Below are 24,956 nucleotides of genomic sequence, written 5' to 3' on the forward strand. Positions count from 1 at the left end.
CTGTTCTTCTTGCGAGCTTCAGACACAGACTTCGTTGTCGAAAGAAAGAAGTTCAGTGGGTTGTTACATTGAGGCCGAAGTTAAAACATGCACACAAATGCATAGCAATTTTTGTCAAATTCAGGGGTGATTTTAGCCCATTTTTGGGGGTGCTTCAGCAGATTTCTTACTTTTTTTTGACAATATTTGCTGTTTGTGTGACACACTACTAAAAATATAAAAAGCATACAGTACTGTACTTGTTTGAGACGTAACATTTTAACAACAAAAGTATAGATAACCCCCCCTCCCAAAATGGTTTGTTCCAGCTCGCCTCTCCCCTGCTCTGGCTCTAGCGCTCTTGCTGCCAGAGCGATGCTGGCTGAGACGCAACGGAGCGGAGGTGTAAGTGCCTGGCTTAAAACAGGACATATTAGCTGCATTTAACCTTCAGTTACTCTTTATATAGTTAGGTAGGAGTCAGACCATGTTTCTTTTTAGCTGAAAAACATTACACCAGGTAACCTGCTGTGTTGAAAATGTGTTTTTCTACAATGTTTGTTGCTCTGTAGTAAAATCAGTGACATTTGAACGTCCTGTTGCTCCCATTGAAATGTATACAGCCTATTTAAAATCTAAAACTTTAAATTGGCCGTAGCCTGCTGTTGGTTACCACTGTCCTGTATGAAACTCCTGTTGTGTGTGTGTGTGTGTGTGTGTGTACAGAGAGACAGCCAGGTTCATAATGGATATAAGGAAATTTTTTCAAAAAAAGGAGCCACATTCAGGTAAAAGTGTAAAATCAAATGATCCATCAATCAAGAATAATGTTGGATCAGTGTTTCAATATTTATATCTTTTATTAGATGTACATGTGGTTTGGTTATTTGCCTTTTGGTTGAAAGTACACTGACAGAGGACTTTTTGTTAGTGATCTTAATAGAATTTTTTTCATATTAATGTAATTTTTTCATCTAATTGAATACAATCTATTTGTGTATGATTGTCAGTCCAAAGAGGGAGAGAGAAAGAGGGGAATGCGAGGAGAAAGTACAAGGTCAGGAAGAACCAGGTAAGAAAACAGACAGGGAACAGTGACACAACAGAAACTGTTGAACTGACAAAGAGAAAAAAAACCCTCACACAATCTGGAAGTTGTGTTCTCCCTATATTAAAGCAGCTATACAGAATCTGCAAAACAAACTGGTTTGAAACAGTTTTGACCCTCTTTAACAACATTCCAACATAACATTATCATTGATTGGGGAGATTACAGTAGAGCCACAACTTTAGTAAAATCTCAGCCAGTAATAGGTAGGCCAACTTTTGGACCGTCCAGTTGTCTGTATGACTGCCGCAGTACGTACATCACATTTGCACACTATCAAAAAGTGCCAAACAGAGTCCTGGTGGAGTGAGGAGCTGTAAAGAGAAGCAGATGCTCTGTTTATATTCTAAAAATGTTTTAAGCTAGCTTGTTTCAAAGGTTCTGTACAGCAGCTTTAAATGTTTTCCAAAAGCACATATACACTTAACTTATCAGTGTTTCTCAAACGTTATACAGTGTGTACCACCTGATAAAAATGTCAAGCTCTCCCAAGTACCACTATGAAAGCATGAAAGTCATAAATCTTACAACACAAAATTATTATTATTAAATTAGTAAAATTAGTATCTGCAATAAAGATTTTTTCATACATTGTATACATTCTACGACAGGCAAAGTTGCCTCCATTTTTATAGATTTTATTAATATTTTGTAATAATTTATTTGTAATAATTTATTCTGTTTTGGGAGTTTTTTTTATGTATCTGTATTATATTATACATACACATTAAAAGTGAATCTCTGTCCAAAAAATGCACTCAGTTTACTTTTTACTCACTGTGAGCATCATTCATTATTCTCCTCCAGTAATTAAGGTTAGGATATGTATTTTTTTTCTATTCCAATCCATTCTTCTTTTGCAGCATTTAAATAACCTTGATCAGATTTGATGGTTTTGTTACAGACTTTTCAAAAAAGTGTTTTGCCTTTCTTTCACAAATGTGGGGATTAAATTGTGTTAAAATTCATAAAACAGTGATGTCATGGTCTGTGACAAGGACCCAGGCACAGAGAGACTTGATGAATTTAAGAATCTTATGATTTAATAAAGAAATTTGCAGACTTGCACAGAGATGGTAAAATTCTGATGACTGATAACGGAGATGAAGACAACAGATGATGAGGACAGGGAGGATGCACCAAAGTGACAGTCAGAGAGAACTCGGGACAACAATAAAGGATGCAGGGACTGACAGAGACAGGTTTATCTTGCCTGGCTGGGCAGCTCTCTGGGTGCTCAGCACCCTCAAAGCTCTGATCCTAGAATCGCCCCTGGTCAAATTACAACTAGATGCAGTGTGTTTGCCAAGTTAAGATTTAAGAGGTGTTGAGATCAAACACAAAGAAAACACAAAGAAAACTTTAAAAGGCACAGCGTTTATGCACACAGACTGGTTCTGGAGGATACAAACTGAAGCTAATACTAACACAAATCAAAATGACTTTCAAATATTTCAGCTTCATTTAAAAATATAACATATTTTTTGTTATAAAAAAGGATTTCAAGCTCATGTCATACAAAATTTAAATCATGTGCATTTAGAGTTTCAAAAAATAGTACCAGAGCCAGACTTATGCCAGGTTTACTGGCTTTTATTCATTAGTTGGGGAATGGTGTTAATTAGTGTTATTTTCACTAACTTTAGTCTAATTGTCATTATATTCATATTCAATCAATTCAATCATAGTAAAGCTAACATGGCCTTGTCTGTAGTTTTATATGCATCGGGCTGATATAAGTGTCTCATTTGTGTCATTTGAAATTTGTCAACAAACTGAATGAGCTCAAACTCTGTACCGTCTCAATAAATGTAACAAAACACTGACACTGAGGCTACGTCCACACTTCCACGGGTATTTTTGAAAACTGAGATTTACCGTTTTCGTTTTAAAAAATAGTCCCATCCACACGTAAACGCAAAAATGAAGGAAAACGCTGCTAGGAACATGCCAAAGCAACAGGTGGCGATATATTCCTAACCTGTAGAAATGTTGGCCAATCAGAAGTCTAGAAACCTTGGTGGGAAATAGTAAACAAAGATGGGGCATAGAAGCAGAACCGAGTCGTATGTGTGAAGGGACAGTAACTGTGTGTGTATATGTAAGCATTTAAACACTGCAGAGAGTACAATTAACAGTAACAGTATTGTAGAAATTCATTTCACCAAAACAATAACGTGGTGCACAGTGTGACGTCAAAAATGGCGCACACCTTTTACGCTGCGTTTTCTCCGTTTTCCTCATCCACACGTAAATTAAAAAACTGAGTTTTCGAAAATATCCACCCTAGCAGGCATTTTTAAAAATCTCCGTTTTCAGTGACCAAAAACGCCATTTACGTGTGTACGAAATCTGACATGGCATAGAAAAATCTCAGTTTTCAAAAATACCCGGGTACGTGTGGAGGTTGAACTAGATGTAATGTAATGACTTCAGCTTTCTATGCTCATTTAGTAAATTGGTTAAGGAACATTCTAGTCATGTTTCCCCAAAATAGTTTGCATTTGAAAAATTATATACTCAAAAATCATAAATTCTTCTCAGCTGGCCTACCATGTTTGTAATTAAATAATTTATGTAAATGAAAAACAAAACAAGAATGACTTTGAACGGAAGATAAAAACCTGCTTCGAGCTAAGAATCAGCACGCTTTGCTCTTAGTAATGATCTTAAGAGCTCAAACCTGGCATGGGTCTGTCACATCCAATCTGCACTGATAATTTTACTACACTGTTATAACAACAATCTTTAAACATTCTGTCTGCTCCTTTTTTTTTTATCTCCCTCAAGTCCCTGGCTTCTTATCGGAGTCAATAAGACTCTTTTCAAAGCCCAAGTCAACATCTTTTTCCATTACAAGGAGAAGCAACTGCCTTGTTTGTAGGAGCTGTGAAGCATCAAGACGAATGTGTGCATTTCCATGCGTGTGAGATAAACAACCCCGAATCCATATAGATTCATGTGTTGTTTAATCATAGGAAAAAACAAGCCTTCCCCAAGATGCCATCTACCATACTTTGGAGATAAAAACTGAAGCAAATCAAACAGGATGTATGAAGCTTGCATGTCAAACAGCTCCGAACAGGACAACTTTTAACCAAACGTAGCAGTGGCTTCTTTTTTAATGGAGTTGGATCTATCGCAGGTTCCCCGGCCGATCACTCCGGAGGCACTGAGACAGCGATGTGAAATGAAATCACTCGGTATAAAGTTTGATAATAATGTCTGGGACATCTCTTGAACACCGCACACGTAAAAGTTAAACAGCCATTGCACTTTTTCAGAGTGGAAAAAGGAATAAAGCCCAGAGGCGCATTCCATAACTGGGTTACCAACAGCTGTCACAAGAGCGAAATGTGTGAAAACAAGACATTTTTACCACTTCTATAATTCAGTTTCTGGATCATTTCACCGCGTTCACTTCATAGCACTGCTTCTTTTGTTACATCTTATTTGCAGGTTACAGAAATCTTAATCCTGCCTTTCATCTGCATATATTTATGATGTTTTGACCTTTAAACTTAAGAGGATATACCATCAGAGGGTAAATCTTCCCCCAAAATATGGACCATCATGCTGCAACATCTATATTCTGGGAAATGAGACTGACGGGTTATTTAGTGCTGTTTTGATATTTGAGCCTGAGGAATGCCTACAGATACAGTGATCCCTCTGTCTGAGAAGGAAGATTCATAGATGAGGTAAGACTGCTTACAGCTATGAAACAAAATCTGAAACAGATTAAAAGACATTTTCCTCAGCTTGATTCATGTTTCTTTCAGCTCGCCCAGGTGTTACACCTCAAAACAGAGAGCGGCACAGACAGCAGGAAGGAAGGATGTGCATATACACTCATGCATATGTTTGGAAGAAATGCAAAACACTTTTTTTTTCGTTTTGTCAGTGCTTTGAGAGCTGCAGTGTCAACATTTTGGCTTTCTAACATCTTTGCCACATTACTTCATGTTAGTCTCTGCAGACATTCAACATAAGAATTGATCTTGTACTGTGTGTAGATCATAGGCTGTACATTGCAACAACAACAAAAAGCTGCAACTGCAGTGACGTCCCCTGTTACTGCTTTTTGAAGCATCAGCTTTAGCATTCTGGCAGCCTCCCTGTTAGATCTGTGGCTAACGTATAAGGATTAGAGTTACTAAATACTAAATTATCAATTAATGCAAGCAAGCTTGGTTAGTAAGCTCCATTCCTAAACTGTTGGGCTGCACAGACACAGATACAGATACAGATTAATACACCAAGATCCTTGAAATCATCAAAAATAAAATACACACATATTGGATGGGCTAAACATTACATCAAATAATATTATTTGTTGGAATATTTCATTAAAATATTAAAATAATAAAGGGCAAAAAAGTGATGGCAGCAATATTGAGGTGAGTTCTTGAAGCTATTCTTCACTTTTCTGTCAGTAAGCACTGCTGGTTTTGCCATCTTTACCTGCTGTTGGCCTCTGTTAGCGGCTGTTAGCCGCTATTAGCCTCTGTTAGCTGCTGTTAGCCCACATTAGTGAAACATGTGGCTCTAATATGAGAATGTAATCAAACTGTTTATTAGAGGGAAAGTGTGATTTTGAGCCCAACAGCTTAACCTTAGCTGGCATGTTAGCTTATAACTAGTTGTTGTTGTTGTTGTTGTTTAGCCGACTCGGTAGCTCACTGGAGACAGGAGCACTGCATGCCTTATCTACTGACAGTAACTGCGACAACATTGGGACTAAATAAACATGTTTATGCATGTTATTTTGTATTTTCTCAATTCTAAACAGGGTCAGAAATATACATTCACCCACACTAACATTTGGTTAAATGTTTGGATGCAAGTTGATGGCTACCAGATGCTTTTGGTAGCCATCAAGAAGCTTCTGGTATAATTCTGGCAAGATAGTCTGAAGGCCCTTTTCACATAGGACATGGCACCTGCAGCCCTGCACTCTGAAACACATTCATTTCTATTGACTGCATAGCGCAATAACGGTTTCCCACTGCGCTGAGCAAGTCCAAACTCAACCCAGTTCAATTTTAACTGCTGCGTGCTGTGACGTACCTTTGCGCGACCAATAGAAACGAAGCCTAGAGTTGCATTAAGTTCAACCACACGATGAAGGAAAACATTCTATTCATCTGTGAGTTTGGTGAGCTTTCTCGCACAAGTTTACATGCATATATCAGCAATTTAAACAGGTGAGCTATATGAATGTTCGCCCTTCCCCAAGAAGGTCAGAATTAGATTTTGTTTTTGTATTATGCAGTAAACATAATCATCTGTGATGTAAAATTTGGCAACAAGCGGGTTGATCGGGATGTATTTCTGTGCCACCCTCAAGTGGCTATTCAGGAAACTGCAGTTATTGGCACTTGTTCCACACTGACTGCGCTGGCTTCATTTTTCAGCCCCGGAGGTTGCTGCTTGTTACAGACACTGATTGTTCCAGCTTGTCTTCATACCTGCTCAGGTTTCATTGCAAGGCTTGTCAATCCCTCCCCAGGACTTCAAACACAGCACTGAATCTGTCACCTGCACCTTCACTCATCCCTTCACACCTTGCAGCAGCAAGATGGTAAATTACCCATAATTACTTTGGTTTGAGCCTAACAAAGACATTTTGTTTGCTTTTGTATTATTATTGGAACCTTGCATTCAAACTAGTTCTCTCTCTAATTAAAGATGACGTCTTTCCAAAGTATAGATATCTGCTGTGCGGCAAAAAGAAAACTTCAGCTGTGCCTGACTTTTTTTCGCACTAACGCTGAACATGAAAGCAAATAGAAATAGCCAGAGAAACGTCTGCGAAAGACACTCTTCAGTGTTCTTGCGAATCTAAATAAACTTTAGAGAAAAAGACTCCACATGTGGCTCCTTAAAAAAAAAAGAAAAAGAAAGAGACCCATGCACCAGATGAAAAGACAATGACAAAACTTTGCTCTACACGCCTTCTTCTGGCGAGAGAATCACAGCTAATAACAGCACAAGACAATGCCATTCCTATGCTTGCGCTTCATGCCTCTTGCTATTAGACGGTCTCATTATTTTTCCCTTTGTCTTAATGCAAAGTGAAAACAAATTTGGAAAGCAATGAAAAGTTGCCCAATCACTTAGATCTCACACACTCTGTGAAGTCCGTTTATCCCTGATCATTATGACAGTGTTTTTCTGTCTGTATCGATAGTCATTTCCTTTCTCCCTGCAGCAGCCTTAGAGTCTCCAATGCTGGCGCTGAGCACAGCACAGCCAGCACAGTCCCACGGAGTGCAAGCAAAGGAGGAAATCAATAGAGAAAATATCGCTGCAGGCTCACACATTTTTATCTTGCTTTGAACGAGTCAGCTTTAATTTTGCTTTGATCTCAATTTGCTGCTTTTGGGATAGCTTGGCTGCACATTGAACCAGGAGGAATAAGCTTCCACCAGGGCTTTCTTACAAAAGACCCTTTCAACTGAGGCCTTTATTTTGCCTATATGCGTCAGTGTCCATTACCGGTTTACAAGGAATAGAGATACAAGGAATCAAAACAACTAATACTGGAGGACTCGGACACACTGGTGCACATCTTGTGCAGACCGTTCGCCAAGTGAATTTTATCTATTCTAGTCAGGGAGGATTTACGGCCGAGCTGAGCAAATGCTGGACAATGTTAGCGAGGGGGCACAATAAAGAGATCCTTAGTGTTGCTGTCAATGTTTTTGTGGGGTAACAGGTTGACATGATGCACAGCTGGCGTTGTTCTCACTGCTCTGCCAACCGCACTGCCAGACTTCTGTTCACCCCCCCTCCCCACACACACACACATCATTAGAGCTGACACACCAAAGGGTCGGTGATATTATAGCATCACCTAAGGTCCGCTAAAGATGTCTGCCCTTCCCTCATCCTTTTCCAAACCAGTGAATTCTTAGGCGGGGAGTTGTTTGGGAATTTGTTTCTCTTTTATGAAGCAGAGACAAAAGGGCTAGGATAAATGACCAGGCAGAGAAAAGACCAGCGCCTTGCTGGGGAGAAAGGGAAGGGTCTAATCTAATTTGGTTAGAGGAGGATGTGCGTTTGTGTAGGTTTGTGCACATGTGTGTGCGCGCACATGCATGGCAGCTCTGCACAGTGTGAGGGGACTGTGGGAATGGGACAGGAGGGCTACGCTATTGAATGGAGCCTCCAGAGCCAGAAGCAGTGGGGAGTCTCCCCAGACGTGCTGATTCCAGGCCGGCCACTCAAAGAGGGATTAGACCAGAGAAGCCCTTCCTGATTAGCAATTCACACTCAAGTGCCCCCACAAGGACCTTGGGTAATAATATTGCCATCAGTGTCCTTCACCGATGCACCCAAGAAAATGTTTACCCTCATTTTGACTTATTTTCCCCCCCTTCCTCTTTCATCCATAGCATCTTATTCACTTTTGTGTTTCTAAGAACTTGACAGAAAAAGTCGACTGAGTCTCGCAAACGTCTCCGCTGGGTCTGATGTGACTTTCTTAAATATAAATGCATTTTTCGAGCATTTATATTTGAATCTGTTTTGGTTCATTACTTCATCTTAAGCTCCACCAGCAAACCCCCACCCCTTTCCTCTTCCATCCACTACTACTTCCTCCCTTCCGCTTCTCTTTGCGGTTAAACGACCACCACATAAAAGGGTATGATGTAAGAACAGCCCACTAAACTAATACTGCCGTCTCAAAGCAGCCTCGGCGCAGATGTTATTAAGATTCAAAACAAACCAAATTCATTACAACAGCTCTGTTTATTGCAGATTGGCTGACAGCTTCTCCCAGTCATATTGCTAATTTACCCTCTAAACACTTGGGAAGGTTATAATTATGCAATGACGTCCTCTTATCAACCAGAATACACAAACAATGAGGTCAGAGGGTTAACCTTCAACTGGTTTAGCTCTGCCCATAAATGACAGCAGTGAAGCAAAGCAGGTTTTAATTGAGCAAAGCAAAATAAAATTTAAAAAAAGCACGAAACAAATTAGTCCTCATTAATAAGTTACTTTATCAGACTATTTAAACCATATGAGCAAAGAATACTGGAGGCTTTGATGTTGACAGGGATCTTCAATAATTAATTATTTGATTCATATGCGTTTCCTCAAAACGTCTGACCCTTTACAGAAACCCGTGCTCTCAGTAAAGCTCCAGCATTTTAAACAGGACAGAAACACCATGTATATTATTACACCGGATTATCTCTGCGAGCAGTTTTGCAAGCAGAAGATGTTTTTAACGGAGATTGGGCAGAGATTTTGCTTTGATATTCAAACACTGCTTTATTTTTTTTATTTAATTTTTTTACTACTGTCTTTGCCCAGATGCCATAGCTTTCCCATCATTTTTCTTTTCTTTCTTTTTTCTTTTTTGGTTTTTGGCACCAGCCTCTTCACACATTGTTAAGTGGCAATAAGAGAGAAAATAACAGATTATGTTGATAAATAGGATCATCCTGAGCTAAATGCTGAATGTGTGCGATCAGGAGGGAGAACAGGATCCTTGGACAATGTGCAGGGCATGTGGACAAATAGTCTCACCTCCAACTGAGTGTGTTGTTTCTTCTTATTGTGCCCTCTGAAAGAGCAGGAGGGCCTTGGTTAAGAAGATTATAGGGCTACCCCACCCGTACGTTTAATCAACATGCCCTTTCAACGCCGCCAACAATGCCAAACATGTCTAAAACGTCCCCCCATCTCTCCCATAGCATACCTCACATGTTGGAACAGCATGCCAGTCAGCTAAGCGCGGCAATTAACTGAAATACTGTGATTGCTCTTGCTGATAGCGAGTCAGCTTTGGGCACACTCTCATCAGAGAGGTGATGGCCTCAGTTTCAGAAATGTCACCACTATAGTTGCGTGTTTTATCTAATTTGAAGCCACGCAAGCAAAAAAAAAGAAAGAAAAGACACGAGGTACAACTCATTTTTACTGATCGAAATTCTCTTAAGAGCCCAAGGAGCTTTGCTTCCTCGCCCTTCATTTCTTTCATCCGTTGTTAAATATGTAAATAAAATGTCTAAAGTCATTCTTCAAAGGGGAACAAAAGAAAAAAGGGGGCTGAGGGAAAAGACAGCCATAAAATTCCTCCGATTCTCCATAACATTAGCCAGAGGGGGGCCAGCTTCCAGCCAGAGCCTAGCAGCAGGGGAGCGAGCTCGCTCCATAGAATCACACATCTCAAATCCCACACACACAAAAAATAAAATATCTTTTCAGCTTCAGCCATCAAAGGGCCCTCCCTTTCACTTTATTAGTTACAGAATTATCTCACAGTTGCTGATTTCTCAGAGATGGAGCAGTGCCGCTTTTCTTCGTCGCACTGTTGTGGTTGCAGAGATGAGATAAAGTTGCTGTGTGTGCATGTGTGTGTGTGTGTGAGAGAGAGAGAGAGAGAAATAGACTGTGCGAGTAGGAATCAGTTATAGGAGGGGGTATATAAAAAAAGGTGGGGGGGGGGGATGCTGAGGGAGGGGAGGATCATAAAAGAGACAGTGGTAGCTACTGATGCGACAGATGCTAAAGACTGAACAGGCCGGATTCCTTCTCTTTTTCTTCCCGTTTTCAAAGAGATATCATCATGACCAGCAAAACAATCATTAAAGAGAAGGAGGCAGGAGGAAAGACAGGGACGAGAACAGAACAAAGGCGATGAATTACAACAAGCCAGCAGACTGTGTCTTCTTATTAGACTATGTGACAATTTTATCTTGTCTGCTTCATTACACCAAAGGCAGTGGAAATAAGGGCAGATATTTGCTTTCAAAAATGCCAGACAAGGTTTCCTAAAAGCCAGATGATCAGTAAATGGTGAGCAGAACAGGCCCAGCGAGCAAGCAGATATTATATTATTCTTCACATTAAAGCCGTCAACTCTTTTTATTTTTTTACGTCTGCGCATCAGCCGCAGACTAATAGAGCTCTAGTTGGGTGGGAGGGGTAGAGCAGGCAGGTCAGCTGTTGTCCTTATCTTTGCGAGGGGTCCGAATATTAAAAAGAAAAGAGGGGGGGGGGGGGGGGGGGGGGGACTGCTGCTGTATTACAAAGGAAAATGGTTTCCATTATTATTCTTCGTTTCCCGCCAGAATGACTTTAACTAAAGATTTCCCCTTTGGAAATATTATATCTGTCAGGAAATGAAACTAGCGTAAGCAGCTAAAGGCTGTGGACACACCACAAGGCACACATATAAGCAGTGTGTGAAGTGAACATCAAGTATTTTATACTCACATTTAGGACCGGAGCACCTAAAATGTTAACAGCTGGATACATGAAATCTGAGGAGCACATGTGCTGCATAGGAGGAGGGTATTGTGTCCATAAGTGTATTCATACCCCATATTTATGCTCTCGCTCCTCACGCTGAGCACTAACAGCTGAAGTGCCACCACTAAGATATGCTGGGCTTAAGCCATTTAGGCACGCTGGTGCCGGGTTTCTCTTGCTCGGACACATTTCTGAAATACTTCTAAAAGCACTTTAGTGACTTGTAAAAATGCACTAAAAGCACTCCTGTTTACTTGTGATCAGCATTTCACCCGCAGTGGAGACCATAGCCAGGCCTCAGTATAAATCTTACCACTACAAGGTAGTGTGAGCAAAGCCTGGAGGATCTCTCTCTCTCTCTCTCTCTCACACACACACACACACACACACGCACGCACGCACACACACACACGCACACACGCACAAAACAGGCAGAAAGTCCCTTGTGCCATCACATCCTGCCATATAGCACCACTAAAGTTAAACAGATAGTTTAGAGAACAAGCCTGCATAATGAAAAGAACAAAGTGTGGTCAAATCCTCTCTCCACTTGTACTGCTCTGAATCACAGGGAGTTGGAGCTTAACAAGCACAAGAGCTAGGGTGAAAACTGAACAGATCATCAGTGTATTTGTATTTGTGGAAAAAGTGGTCAGTTCAGCCAATCCACATGTCTTAAGAGTGGGAGGAAACCGGTGCACCTGCAGGAAACCATCAGAGAAAGCAAGAACAAGCAAAGTGCACAGAAGTTGAAACGCCCAGTGGTTTATCCATACCAAATTATTTTCAGATATTTGTCTGGGACAGCAACCTAATATTTACTCTTTAACGTTTCAGTTTTGCTTGCATTGAAATGTGATGGAAGAAATTAGCATCCAAAAAAAAAAGATTTTAAAAAAAAAGCTGAAATTGACCTGATCTGGTGAGAATGGAAGTGTCGCTGTAGGAGACGTTAAACAGTAAATTTATTTACTGCTGCAAGTGTACCTCTGTAAGCTTGACAATAGAACAATGGCACCACTTTAGGACCACAGATCCAAAAGGAATTTGACCTTCTTATTTGTTTGCAGAATGGCTTCCTTCATTGGAAAAAAGGCAGGAAATGTCTGCGAGGTATTGTTGAATTATGCGTTTGCAACGTTGGCCAGAGCACCCAGATTCTTGTACTGCTGAATGCTAAACAGCTCCCAAAACTGGACGTACTTTTACCATTATCCTTGTGTGTTTTGGCTTTTCTTCATGAGTGTTTTGTTGTTTGTTAAAGACTGCCCAGAGATGATTGCGACACAATGCAGTCAGATTCCTTTCTTTCACAGTTAAAAGAATACGTCTGTAACATTTTGGTTGGTTTGTTCTATTCTTCATGTTACTGGTTTGGAAACTTGGCTCTAAAAACCGAGAGGATTCTGATTTAATTCTCTGTACTCTGAACTTATACGGAGTTGAAAAGGCCTAATAGTACTTTAAATGAATACTTTAAAATGAATGTGAGGCCACTGTGCTCTCCCCTAACGTGTAGTACTTTGGAACAGATAAAATATGATACCGTTTGAGTGTAAAAGTCATATAAAACAGTACAGTTAGATCCCTTTGGAAAAGCTGCAATATTAAAATGCAGCTTAAATTTAAGTATTAATAACTCAGAATCTCCAAACTGACTACAGCTTACTTAGCCTGTGATTTGCTGTACTTGGTTGCATGGTTGTACTACAACCATAGGATAATCTACTACCTTATTATTTAATAGATTTGAGAGCATGACTGTTGTTGCCTAGATTACATCAAACACTTATTAAAAAACATCTATTGATGTTTGATATCTGATTGAGACTTTTAGATTTATAGTATAGAATTATATTGAGAATTTTAAAAGTCTTAAATGGTGTTAAATAAATATAAAAAAATTTCCATCGTTTATCAAAATTGATATATATTGTAAATATTTGCAAAGGGAAAGAATTAAATGCGAAAAAAGTTAAAGGAAAACATTATCTACACTTGCATTTTATTTTTATTTTTAACTAAATGCAATTGGAATATGAACCGTGGCTGCTTTTGGTGGACCAGTGCGGCCGTGAGCCATATTGCGCAATATTTTTGGTGATTCTCTTAAAATGCGCCTCGAAGTTTGTGGCTGAGCACAAACAAACAGAGAGAAGGAAGTTTGCTGCGAGCCTTTGAAAGCGCTGTAATGAACAAGCTGTTCCGCACGATCTGAAAATAATCCGCGTGTCAGTGTCAGCTTTCTTATGCAAATTAGCTGTCTTTGAAGGCGGATCTTTTGGCAGGTTAGACCGGGACGGAGGCTCCGACCAGCTCAGACGAGCACTGCCACCAAAAGCATCAACTGCCTACTTACAGAGGGAGCATAATCCTGCGTTTCTGGGACACATTTATAGAGACCGATATGTGTTCGACTTGTTTTGCTGACTGCTTATTTGTCCCCGTTGCCTTGCGAGCAGCCATGACCGTCGGATAAAGAGCTGGAGGGAGATTGTTTGTTTTTGTTTTTTAAAGTTGTCACACAATGACTGAAATCTGCCACAGAGAGAGAGAGACTCTCGGAAAGTGCCATGGAGCGTAAAGGCGAGCCGGTGAGACTTTTGGAAACAAGAGGGGAACACATCGGGGCACAAAGAAATTCTCTTTTACGCACAGCAGACTGATATTCACAGCGCAGGAGACGGAACAAGTAGCTGCTGCACCGAAGCCGCAAACTGAAAGCATGGACCAGACGGCACACTTCCAGCGAGGAACCGTGTTCGGACCGTCGCGGGATTTATCTTTGATATTTTAAATCTGCAGTTTTTAAAGTGAGGAAGCGATGGTCCTGCTACGGAGAGCTGAGTAAGTTTCTCCACATTGATCCAATAACCGCCATCGCCAGCCTGGATTCATCGCTCACTTTTTTAATGAAAGAAACTTGTGTGTCTGAGGTTTTGGTGAACATTTAGCTGTTTTTTGCCTCTATTAAAACAACACAATGTGTTCAGCTGTTAAAGTGAGCCTTATCTATGCGCTGGTGCTGCTGCTGTTGAGCAGTAGGGGCTCAGCCATAAGCTCAATAGATCCTGACTGGTCAGGAGAGGGGAGATGTCAGCACATCACCATCCCTCAGTGTAAAGACATTGGCTACAACATGACTCGCATGCCAAATCTGATGGGCCATGATGACCAAAAAGAGGCAGCGATAAAGCTGCAGGAGTTTGCCACCCTCATACAGTTTGGATGTCACAGCCACCTCAGATTTTTCCTCTGCTCACTGTATGCTCCCATGTGCACGGAGCAGGTGTCAAACCCCATTCCAGCGTGTAGAGTTATGTGTGAGCAGGTCAAGCTGAAATGTTCTCCCATCCTGGAACATTTTAACTTCCACTGGCCGGAGTCTCTGGACTGCTCACGTCTGCCTACCAAAAATGACCCAAACAACCTCTGCATGGAGGCGCCCAACAATGGCTCGGACGAACCTCCCAAAGTCTCCCACACCCAGCCTCCGGATTTCAGGCTGCAGCGGCCTCTGAGTGGGCAGGACCTTCACCCTAAAGACAGTGGCAGCAAGCAGATGTGCAGCAACCCAGGCAAGTTCCACTTTGTGGAGAAGAGTGAGTCCTGTGCCCCCAAATGCTACCCAAAAGTGGATGTGTACTGGAGTCAGGGAGACAAGCAGTTCTCTCTGGTGTGGATGGCCATCTGGTCCATCCTGTGCTTTGTCTCCAGCGCCTTCACAGTGCTCACTTTCCTCATTGACCCACAGCGTTTCAAATACCCCGAGAGACCAATCATCTTCCTCTCCATGTCCTACTGTGTTTACTCTGTGGGCTACCTCATTCGGCTCTTTGTGGGAGCTGACAGAATAGCCTGCGACAGAGACAACGGGGTCCAATATATTATCCAGGAGGGTCTGGAGAGCACAGGCTGCACTATTGTGTTCCTCATTCTGTATTATTTTGGCATGGCCAGCTCCCTCTGGTGGGTTATCCTGACCCTCACGTGGTTCTTGGCTGCTGGGAAGAAATGGGGTCACGAGGCCATCGAAGCAAACAGCAGCTACTTCCATCTGGCAGCGTGGGCCATCCCTGCCATAAAGACAATCATGATACTGGTGATGAGGAAGGTGGCCGGAGACGAGCTGACGGGCGTCTGCTACGTGGGCAGCATGGATGTCAAAGCTCTCACAGGTTTTGTGCTCATTCCTCTCTCCTGCTATCTCATTATCGGCACTTCATTTCTGCTGTCCGGCTTTGTTGCACTCTTCCACATCCGCAAGATTATGAAAACCGAGGGAGAGAACACAGACAAGCTTGAGAAGCTGATGGTTCGCATCGGAGTCTTCTCTGTCCTCTACACTGTCCCAGCCACCTGCGTCATCGCCTGCTATTTCTACGAGAGGCTCAACATGGACTACTGGCGCATTCTCGCAGGGGAGCAGAAATGCAGCAGCAGCGGGCTAGAGTCCGACGACTGCATCATGAAGGCTTCTATCCCCGCTGTCGAAATCTTCATGGTGAAGATCTTCATGCTGCTGGTGGTGGGCATCACCAGCGGCATGTGGATCTGGACCTCAAAGACACTGCAGTCATGGCAGAACGTGTTCAGCAGGAAGATAAAGAAGAGAACGAGGCGGAAGGCTGCCAGTGTGTTCACCAGCAGCAGGCCTTACATTAAACCTCACCCATCTCTCAAAGGGCCCAACACTAAATACGAGCCCACACGCCCCCCTCCAACATGTGTATGAGCTGACTCTCTTTGTGCAAACCCCCAAAATACTTTTAAAGCCCTAAACAAGACTTCTAATGATCAATGCCATCAAATGAATCAAGCTTCATGTTTTATTTATGCAATATGCATCGAAGGTAATACAACATGGGGGTTTTGTTCAGTCTTGAGCCATGTCACACAACAAGAGCTGTCTTTGTTTGAGAAAAATCTGCTACTCCTGGATTCACTTATCCTAGAGGAAAAAAAAGTTATTGTTCCAGAGACAAAAAGAGTGGAATAAACCATTTGGATGTGCAGTGGGGTTACTTGAATAATGTGCAATAGATGTTTTTCATTACAGCCAAAACAACACTTGTACTGTTGTTGACCGATTACAGACAATGCATGATGAACCCCATAGACATTAATGGCAAATAGTCAGAGAGATGACCGGTGTGTTTGGAGGCTTTTTCTGTTAATGGAAATCAATGCAGTGCCATATATGTTTAAACTGGACTGAGAGCAGTTGCTGAAAGGCGCTCGAGACCTTCAGAACTGCCCCATTGTGAGGCAAATCCATGCCATAAATTAATCAAGCACTCAGTACTGAGAAAAGTTATTTGTAAATGCTGTTTTTTTTTTCTTTGCTGTTTTATAGCACAAGGGAACATTTGTATATATTTCTGAAAAGTTGAGATTTTATAGAAAAGTAATAAAACGTTCTAGTTTTAAATGTTTGTAAAGCTGGAATTTTGTGTGGCTGCTGTGCTGTTGTTCTCCCTGTTGGCGTGAGACACGTTAAGCTTGTGAGATTTTTTTGTTGTTCTTTTTTACCCCCACTATCATATACAGGGAGTAATTTTAATGCGTACTAAACATTTAAACCATTAACCTTAATTTATATATGTGCTTAAGAGCTAGGTTTTGACTATTCTATCTGGAATTTTTATAAGAATATAAAATTAAGCAAAAAATATATCTGTAGTTCTTTATTAGCAGGTTAGTAGCTTATGGGAGATCCACATTAACTCATAAATCGTGCGCATGCATTTGATCGTGCTTATGGAAAATATATATTAACACGTCTGAAAAAAGGTAAATTAATAAGTGCGGGAACAGGAGAAGTGATGCACAAGTCGAGTGGAAATGAGTCGCTGTGTCCCGATTCTTGTTTTTAAACGTTCTTGAGGAAACAGTTGAAATGTGTGGCTAAAGATGACTAACAGCAGAAAAAAAAAACACAGTCAGTGTCATAAAAACATTACAGTTAGGCAGCACTGTCACTAATGGGCATATTTATTCAGTGTTTTCAATATTTTGTCCCAGAGATATCATTAATATTGTGTGCTCAGAACTTGATGTGGTGGCTTTAGATGTTGTCATTAGGATTGGGATTGTGTTTACATTTGTAACTGTTAGTGGCTTTCTTTAAAGATGAAAAGCGAAAGCGGGTGCAGTCAAGCGGTTTAACCTCCATGTTTATTGGACCAAATATCAGTGGTTTGAATCAGCGCTTTGATTGCAGTGTTAATGATTTTCTGCACTCCTCGCTGTCTTTATGCTGCATGCTTATGTAAGCCCGGTTCTTCAGCCACAGCTGAAGTGAATATAGAACTTTATTTTAGTCTTCCTTCTTCATCTCTCTCTTTCTCTCTTTTCTTCTCCGTCTCACTTTCTCGCTGCGTGCATGTGTCGGTGCGCATCAATGAAAGGGTTATACAATAATCCAGCTCTCATTCAGGACAGGATTAGACTGTTTGAAGGGTTTGACTTTGAAAAGAGCACCGCTGCAAACCAAAATACAGAATATCTGTCATCTCTTCTCTTCTTATCAGCAGGGCACGGTGACGTTTCTAAAGACACATCTGGTCAGGATTTGAAGTAGTTACATATTGACTGAGGCGATTTATTTTTTCTTTAAAGCGTGAGCAAACTGAATACATTGTCGTATACTGAGATGTTTAGTGTCCTTCCATTGTCAAAATATTAAGGTGCATGCACAAGTCTAGTCTTGAACCTCAGATTCATGTTTTCCCATTGCTGTGGTAGCAATGGGAAAACATGAATCTGAGAGATGATGGCAACAAATAAGGGTAAAGCTATAGTTTTGAGTATAAAACCATTTCCACTTTTTTCAGTCTCACTTTCAACCCTTTTTTTTTTTTTAGATATTTGTTTTTTTGTGACTGTACCATAGAAGTAAAAAATAGTTTAAATCCTATGTTAGAGGGCCCTCTCTGGTCTAATAAAGTTTTAGAAGTGTATTAATGCTTTATCCCTCAGGGCATTCAAGTTCCAGCGTCAACCCAACCCGTTTTAACAGTCAAAAGCACATGACTCACAAAGTCTATGTGGCTGAATCAAAGTCAGCCGGTGTCTATTGATACTCTGAGTTGCGAAAAAGGTGTGAGTTCTTCTGAGAGCTTCAACAGAGGCCACCTGGATAACAGCCCTGGAGGTGTCTGGGAAGGCTGTAAATAAAAATGACAGTTACCACCCCCCTCCGGGGCTTCTTCAGCCAAGCAGGCTTCACTTCTCTTCTTTTGCTCTCTTCAAAGGGGAAAAAAAAATCCTGCTCAGAGCAAGGGCATAGTAATGCTGGCAAGAAATTTCTTGAAATCACACTGAACTGTATTAATGTTTTTAAAAGTCTCATTCCATCACATCACAGGCAGCCTCTTGCCAAAGTGAAACAACTGATGTCTCATGGTGTTCTCTAGTGAATGCTTGTTTCTTGCAAGGATGCGTTTTATTTGACCAAGCGGGGAATCCCGCCACAGCCACATGACTAAAGCTGATGAATCTCAGATGCACGTATCTTAAAATTCCACCAGGATGAATCCCGTCACCCACATACTCCATCCGTTTCCTGTTCCGTACTCTTTCTGCCGTGCTGTGCTGGCGATAGCAGCAGGCATGCGTTTATGATGTGTTGACAAAAAAAAGGGAGGGGGGAAAGGGGGGCTTTTGCTTGTGATCAGTGTTGTTGAAATTGCATCAAACCTTTGATAATTATTTGATTTAATTTAATTTGACTGGTTTGCCAGCAAGCCAGGATTTTCAGCTTTTCACACTCTGTAATTGAGCTGATGTTAGGTGTCTTTGCAGAAAAGAGCGGTATTACGAACATAAAGTCAAAATGACAGGACAATTAAGCGTCCTCTGCGTGTCAACGGCAGATTCAGCTTCAGAGGGAAAGTGTCAAGTAAACATCGCCAGTCAAAACCTGAAGCCTATGCTTTTGTTTCAATAAGTGGCGACGCCTTCTACTCTGTGCTGTAGCTGTATGAAAGGCCACAGAGGAACTTATGCACTATTATCCGCTGTTTTTTCAAGCACTCATAAAGTACTCTGACACAGTGGCATAAATCAAGTTGCTGGGATGACTGGCGGCTCAGGCAACTTCTCTTTGATCAAGGCTTTATGGAGACGCCCCATGTCTTCATCCTCAGCTGCTCCGGCAGCACCTGTTTACTAGTTCAGGCCTGTCTATTTGGAAAGCAATGTTTAGCCTCTCAGTGTCCTAGACGCATACATGACGCGCACGCATGCAGCATACACACAAAGGAATTCGGCTGCTTCTCAGAGGAGAATGGGCTTCCGCCATCACGTCTGCTCCCAGTGCCCCAAACCCACTCAAGGCTCTTGTTTCTCTTATTAGAAAGCTACTTTAGATGTAAATCTGTCTCTTTTTGGAGGGTTCTGACTCCTTTGGCTATACCAGAATCTTTTTGAAAAAAGTTGACAAATGAAACAGCCTTGTTTCTTCTTGAAGAAGAAACTCAGAGGGTTACTGGATTAAACAAAACAAAAGGAAAATGCACAGAGAAAGACAGACAGAGAGAGCTGCAAGTTTCAAAGACCAAAGCATTATCATAGCATGCAATGAAAGCTCTCTATCATCCCTCAAGTTCTTGTGGTACAAAAATCCAGAGTTCTAAGGGCTTTGGTTTGGAGGAAGAGTGGGTGAGCTTCATGTTCTGAGTTGATCTATACAGCAAAGAAACTAGGGCAATGTAGAGTACAGCATATAAGGCCAATCTGCAACAAAGAGCAGCACTAATAGCTCTCTCACACACACATACATCCCAGTCTTATTTCCAGGCCGCGACTGAAGGTGAGAGTAATTACATAAAAACCTGGCAACAATGTGTTCTCTCCTTGTAAGGCGGGGGCAGTGCCCTTTTTCTTCAAATGCATAATGAACTGCCTCAAAAGCCCTCTGCTGATCAAACAAGTGTTTGATAACAGCTTTGGTTTGAAAGAGGACTGAATATGTTTATTTGCATGTGGAGAAGTGAGTGACTTTGAGGTGGAGATCAGGCAGATTAGTGTTAACTGACAGAGACCTGTGCAAACAGACACTCCCCCCGCATATGCAAGCAGGGCAGTGGCAAACTTCCTCTGAGGACCAGAGTATGGCAACTCGGGGCTATTTTTCAATTGTGCTGCTTTGTATGCCAGCTTCCTCCCTTAAGTTTGAGTCTATTTTTTTCCAGAGACTATGCCTGTTTGCTTGTTGCATGTGAAAGCATGCACAATGATATCTGGCAAACAATATAAGGGATGGGAAATCCAATAACTTGCAGCTATTCATCAAAAATTCCCTCAGAACTGCATTCACAGCGAGACTCACTTTTGTTTCACGAGAGCTAAAGCATTCATCTGGAACTATTATACACTAAAAGCAGTGTGAAAAATATGGAAATTGGATAACAGTTGCATAGGGATTTTTGATCGATATTGGCAGTAGCAATCGCCTCATTGAACTCTCAGCAAGAATCTGAAAAATCCTAATGTGCAAATTGCTTTAACAGAGAAATGACCAGTCATATCTTTGTGTTTTGGCAAGTTGAATTGATGCACTTGTTCTCTGCTATGGCAACAACGGATATGCAACATTCGACACAAAACAATCAGATGAAAGCGAGCTGCTTCACGAGTGCGGTGACACCCATGGGCTTGCAACGTGACTGAGAAGGCAAGAGTCTGGTGTCAGCTGGAAGCAAGTTTTGCCACGGTGTCTAAGCAGCAGACTTTAATATGCCACCTTCGTAATCCACGCTGCTACGAGCTCAGATAACTCTAAAACACAGCAAAACACCAGAATGGGCCGGCTCTCCTTCGTACGAGGTCACTGCTATATTTCTTTGCAACTATGTATGGGAGCAACCCTGTGTGCATTCATCACATGTAGGGGCATTTTTCAGAGATGTTATGATGGCAGTGACAGGATTGATGGAGGAGTAGAGAGAACAGGCACAGCGGGAGGCTGCCGACATGTGTATGTATTTACGTGCGCGCGAGTTTACAGACAGTATAGGAGCTATAGAGGGAGAGGCAGAGGGAGAGGGATGATGATGGATCTGGCAGGGCTCATGAACACCGCTGAGAGAAAATGCCTGTGGTTCAAAGACACTCTCAGCAAACTTAACAAAGAAAGATGGCACAGAGGGGGAGAACATGAAAGCAAACTACACAATCAACTGTCACATAAACTGGGAAATAATATCCCCGTCCTGTTGGCGGAATATACTTCAGGCAGGCATGTGACTATTTTAATATTAACTCCATGCAAAAGATGGCAACAAGGCGAGATGTAGTTTGGTTTTTAATGCAGATCAAACAGCAGATTAGCAATAGTTTGATTTGGCTTACTGATAAAGTTAAAGGCCATACTGCAAATTCCAGAAGAACCTCAATATTATTGTACCCCGACCACTTGACTATAAGGGCTGCCTGTTTTAACTGATGACTGAAAATGAATTATATGCTGTATTTCATATTCATCTGTGTACATCTCAGTGCCCTTAAATCATCTAGATGTCAGCTGACATGCGGATTTGGTCCATGCAGAAGTAGATGTTTTACTGGTGTAAAAGTAGACTAAAAACACTCTATTGTAGAGCTACGATGACAATCTTAAAGATAGAAATGTATACCGGAAAAATGTCTCAAAAAGCAGTTTATATAAGTGGTGCTGTTTATTGGGTTGCTGCTTTATTAAACATCCTTTTTGACGCTCTTCCAATATAATACTATTAGCATAGCCTGACTAAATACATCAGAATTACACTGAACTGCATAAGTAATGCTACGCTAACTTAGATACACTCCACCAGACAAGAAGCTGCTCTGGACTTTGTAATCTATGAATGCATAACAACAACAGGAAGACATAAACAAAACGTTTTTCATGGAATTTTGCACCCACTGATTTGCAATTCAAAGTATTAAACTACAGGAGAGCGCGGCTGTGCTGTTTGTTAGCTTGCTTGTGTTTTGTTTTTTTGTTTTTTTCTGTTCAGGTTTTTGCCCAAGTTTTCTTTGCTCTGGCCAAAAATCCCTTTTTCTTCTTGGGGCATCAAGTTAATATGAATGGGCATGCACAACGCATAACATGTGTTGGTCTACAGTTTTCCAAAGCAATGTCCCATTTTGCTCCCAGCTTGCTTTACGCAGTGACAGGACTGGAAGCAATTTGGGATAAGTACCGAGGAACAGTTGAGGAGATGATAAACGACTTTATTGTTGGTTATTGCAACTGTATCTGATACCGGTACATGTGTTCCTTTGAGCAATCAAGCCGTAGCATTGGCAAAGGAATCTTGGGTTTCCTGGACACTGGTTGCAGGCCAGATTGTCTGGTCCTGATAATAGTAATGAGAGTGATGGCTGCAGCAGCTAATGTACCCAGAGAAGAGGTCAGGACCCACTTATCAGGCCTAAGTTGAAAATAATGACCTACTTAAGAGGCTAATCTGTATGTTGCAACTTGTTTAAAACACTGCTGACCCCCTGCTGTCTTTGTTGATATCGTGACTTTATGACTTAAGATCTTTTTTCATACCTTAAATGTATTTTCTGACCTTTTAAAGTTAGACTTAAGGATGCTCAAGCTGTGTTTATATCAATAAACTTGTCAACACTTGAATAAAATGTGCTTGTATTTTTAGGTACACTGGGATAGAAGGATTTCCAAAAAGGATCCATTCTTCATGTCAGAGTGTTTGAGAGCAGATGTGAGCAAAGCCAACATTTCCATGGCCAAATAAAAAACTGATTCTAGCCCATAAAACAGCTGTCAGGAGACAGGCTCCAGCCCAAACCATCTCACGCTGTGGTAAACTGGTTTGACAAATGCACGGAAACTATGTGTCTGCATATTTACTGCACGACACCTGCCCGGCCTGTTTACTATCGTTCACAACGCGGTGCACAAAGAAATGAAGAACTAAATTCAGTTCTCTGTTTGATCATTGCCTCACATCACAAACGACATGGCTAGTACAAAAGACAAGCTTCTGTTCCTCTGTCCTTCAAGACAGAAAAGGGAGCAGTGTGGAAGACAACAATGTGTTCTGTTAAACAGAAAATGCGCAGCTAGCTGTAGATTGACACTATGGGTGCAGCTGCTATAGAAACCCTGCTTTGAATTTGCTCATGTATTCTGAAAACTGCTTTTGTTTGCATAAGCTCTCTACAGACAAAATGATTTCCTCTGGCTCTGCTGTGTCCGATGACTTCTGTCTGATCCACCCACCCGATTCTATCCGATGAGCTCAAGCACCCGTTCATTTACTCTATCCATCATGTCTTTTTTAATAACAACTGAACATGAATGTTAATGAATACAAGATAAAACCACATATTGTGGATGTGCGTGTATATTTATGTTGGGGGATGGGGAGTGGTATGTATGTGATCCTCAAGCTCGGGTCCTATGCCAGTGCCCGGGAGGGGGTTGATGGTTCTGCACAGTATCTGTTCCTGGGAATACACTCTTCTGGACGACGACCTCCGATGTTGTATCTGGAATCTGCTGGAGTTACTCTTCCAGTTTGGCTTTTATAGCTCCTAATGCTCCTGTACTTCTCATGCTCCTTGTTCCTGGTGTGGCTGTCTGCTGGGATTGCCACATCTATCACAGCTGCAGTCTTCTGCTCCTTGTCAACCACCACTATGTCTGGTTGGTTGGCCAACGGCTGCTTATCTGTCTGAAGCTCAAAGACCCACCAGATCTTAACCCTGTTGTTCTCAACCACCTTTAATCATGTTTCCCATCGGGACTTGATGACTTCTCATCCATATGTGGCACAGATGTTCCTGTACACTGTCCCAACCACTTGGTTAGGGCTCTCAGTTAAAACGGTTCCAGCTTGCATTTTACATCTTGCTACTATATGCTGGATAGTCTCTGGGGCACCTTTGCACAGTCTGCAACTTGGGTCCTGCCTGCTATGGTATGGACTCCTGTCTCTATGGATCTGTGGCTTGGAGTTTGTTCTTGTGCTGCCATGTATAGAGCCTCTGTGCTGTCCTTTAGGCCAGCCTTTACTGTTGTGTAGGGCGCAATGATAAGCTTAGTGTCCAGCTTTTTTAGGGACATAAGAGCCCCAGTTTCTCATGTGGCCAGTTAGGAAAATTAATTTCCGACTTCTAGACAGATTATACACTATAGTTTTCATTTCAGCCAAAATTCAGTTTTTCCTTATTTTTTGGGCTTTTTCCGCTTTATTTGATAGACACAATGAAGATAAGACAGGAATGCAAGGGCAGAGAGAGAAGGAGGAAGGCATGCAGCAAAGGGCCACAGTTCAAACTCGAACGCAGGCTGGCCACTGTCAGTCATATGGCACGTGTTCGCCCACTCAATACACTGAGCTAACCCAGCGCCCGCTTACTTACTTTCTAACCAAACGTACAGTACATACATTTAGTCTTTTTCTTAAACTAATAGTAATCATAAGCACACTTTTAATGGTGAAGATTCTTTTGTTTTCCTTGGATTTTTGGCTTTTTCTGTCATAGTTTCATAGTTTAGCCCCTTCTATGGTTTTGGTTGTTAACTCCTAGCTCAGGTAACCCAGTCATTACTGGCTGATATGAAACACTT

The 24,956-nt window shown here is 41.5% G+C and overlaps 1 protein-coding gene across 1 annotated transcript; it reads left to right on the top strand.

Moving 5' to 3' along the window:
• The first annotated feature begins 13,532 nt into the window (after nt 1-13,532).
• fzd10 (frizzled class receptor 10) lies at nt 13,533-16,793 on the top strand. The gene has a single exon (XM_026188286.1). The coding sequence runs from the start codon at nt 14,346-14,348 to the stop codon at nt 16,095-16,097; it is 1,752 nt and encodes a 583-aa protein (XP_026044071.1). The 5' UTR covers nt 13,533-14,345; the 3' UTR covers nt 16,098-16,793.
• The last annotated feature ends 8,163 nt before the right edge of the window (nt 16,794-24,956 follow it).

The sequence above is a fragment of the Astatotilapia calliptera genome, chromosome 12 (assembly GCF_900246225.1).
Source record: "Astatotilapia calliptera chromosome 12, fAstCal1.2, whole genome shotgun sequence".
Taxonomy (NCBI): Eukaryota; Metazoa; Chordata; class Actinopteri; order Cichliformes; family Cichlidae; genus Astatotilapia; species Astatotilapia calliptera.

Excerpts from the sequence above, each read along its gene's own strand:
- fzd10 (XM_026188286.1), top strand. The coding sequence starts at position 14,346 with ATGTGTTCAGCTGTTAAAGTGAGCCTTATCTATGCGCTGGTGCTGCTG.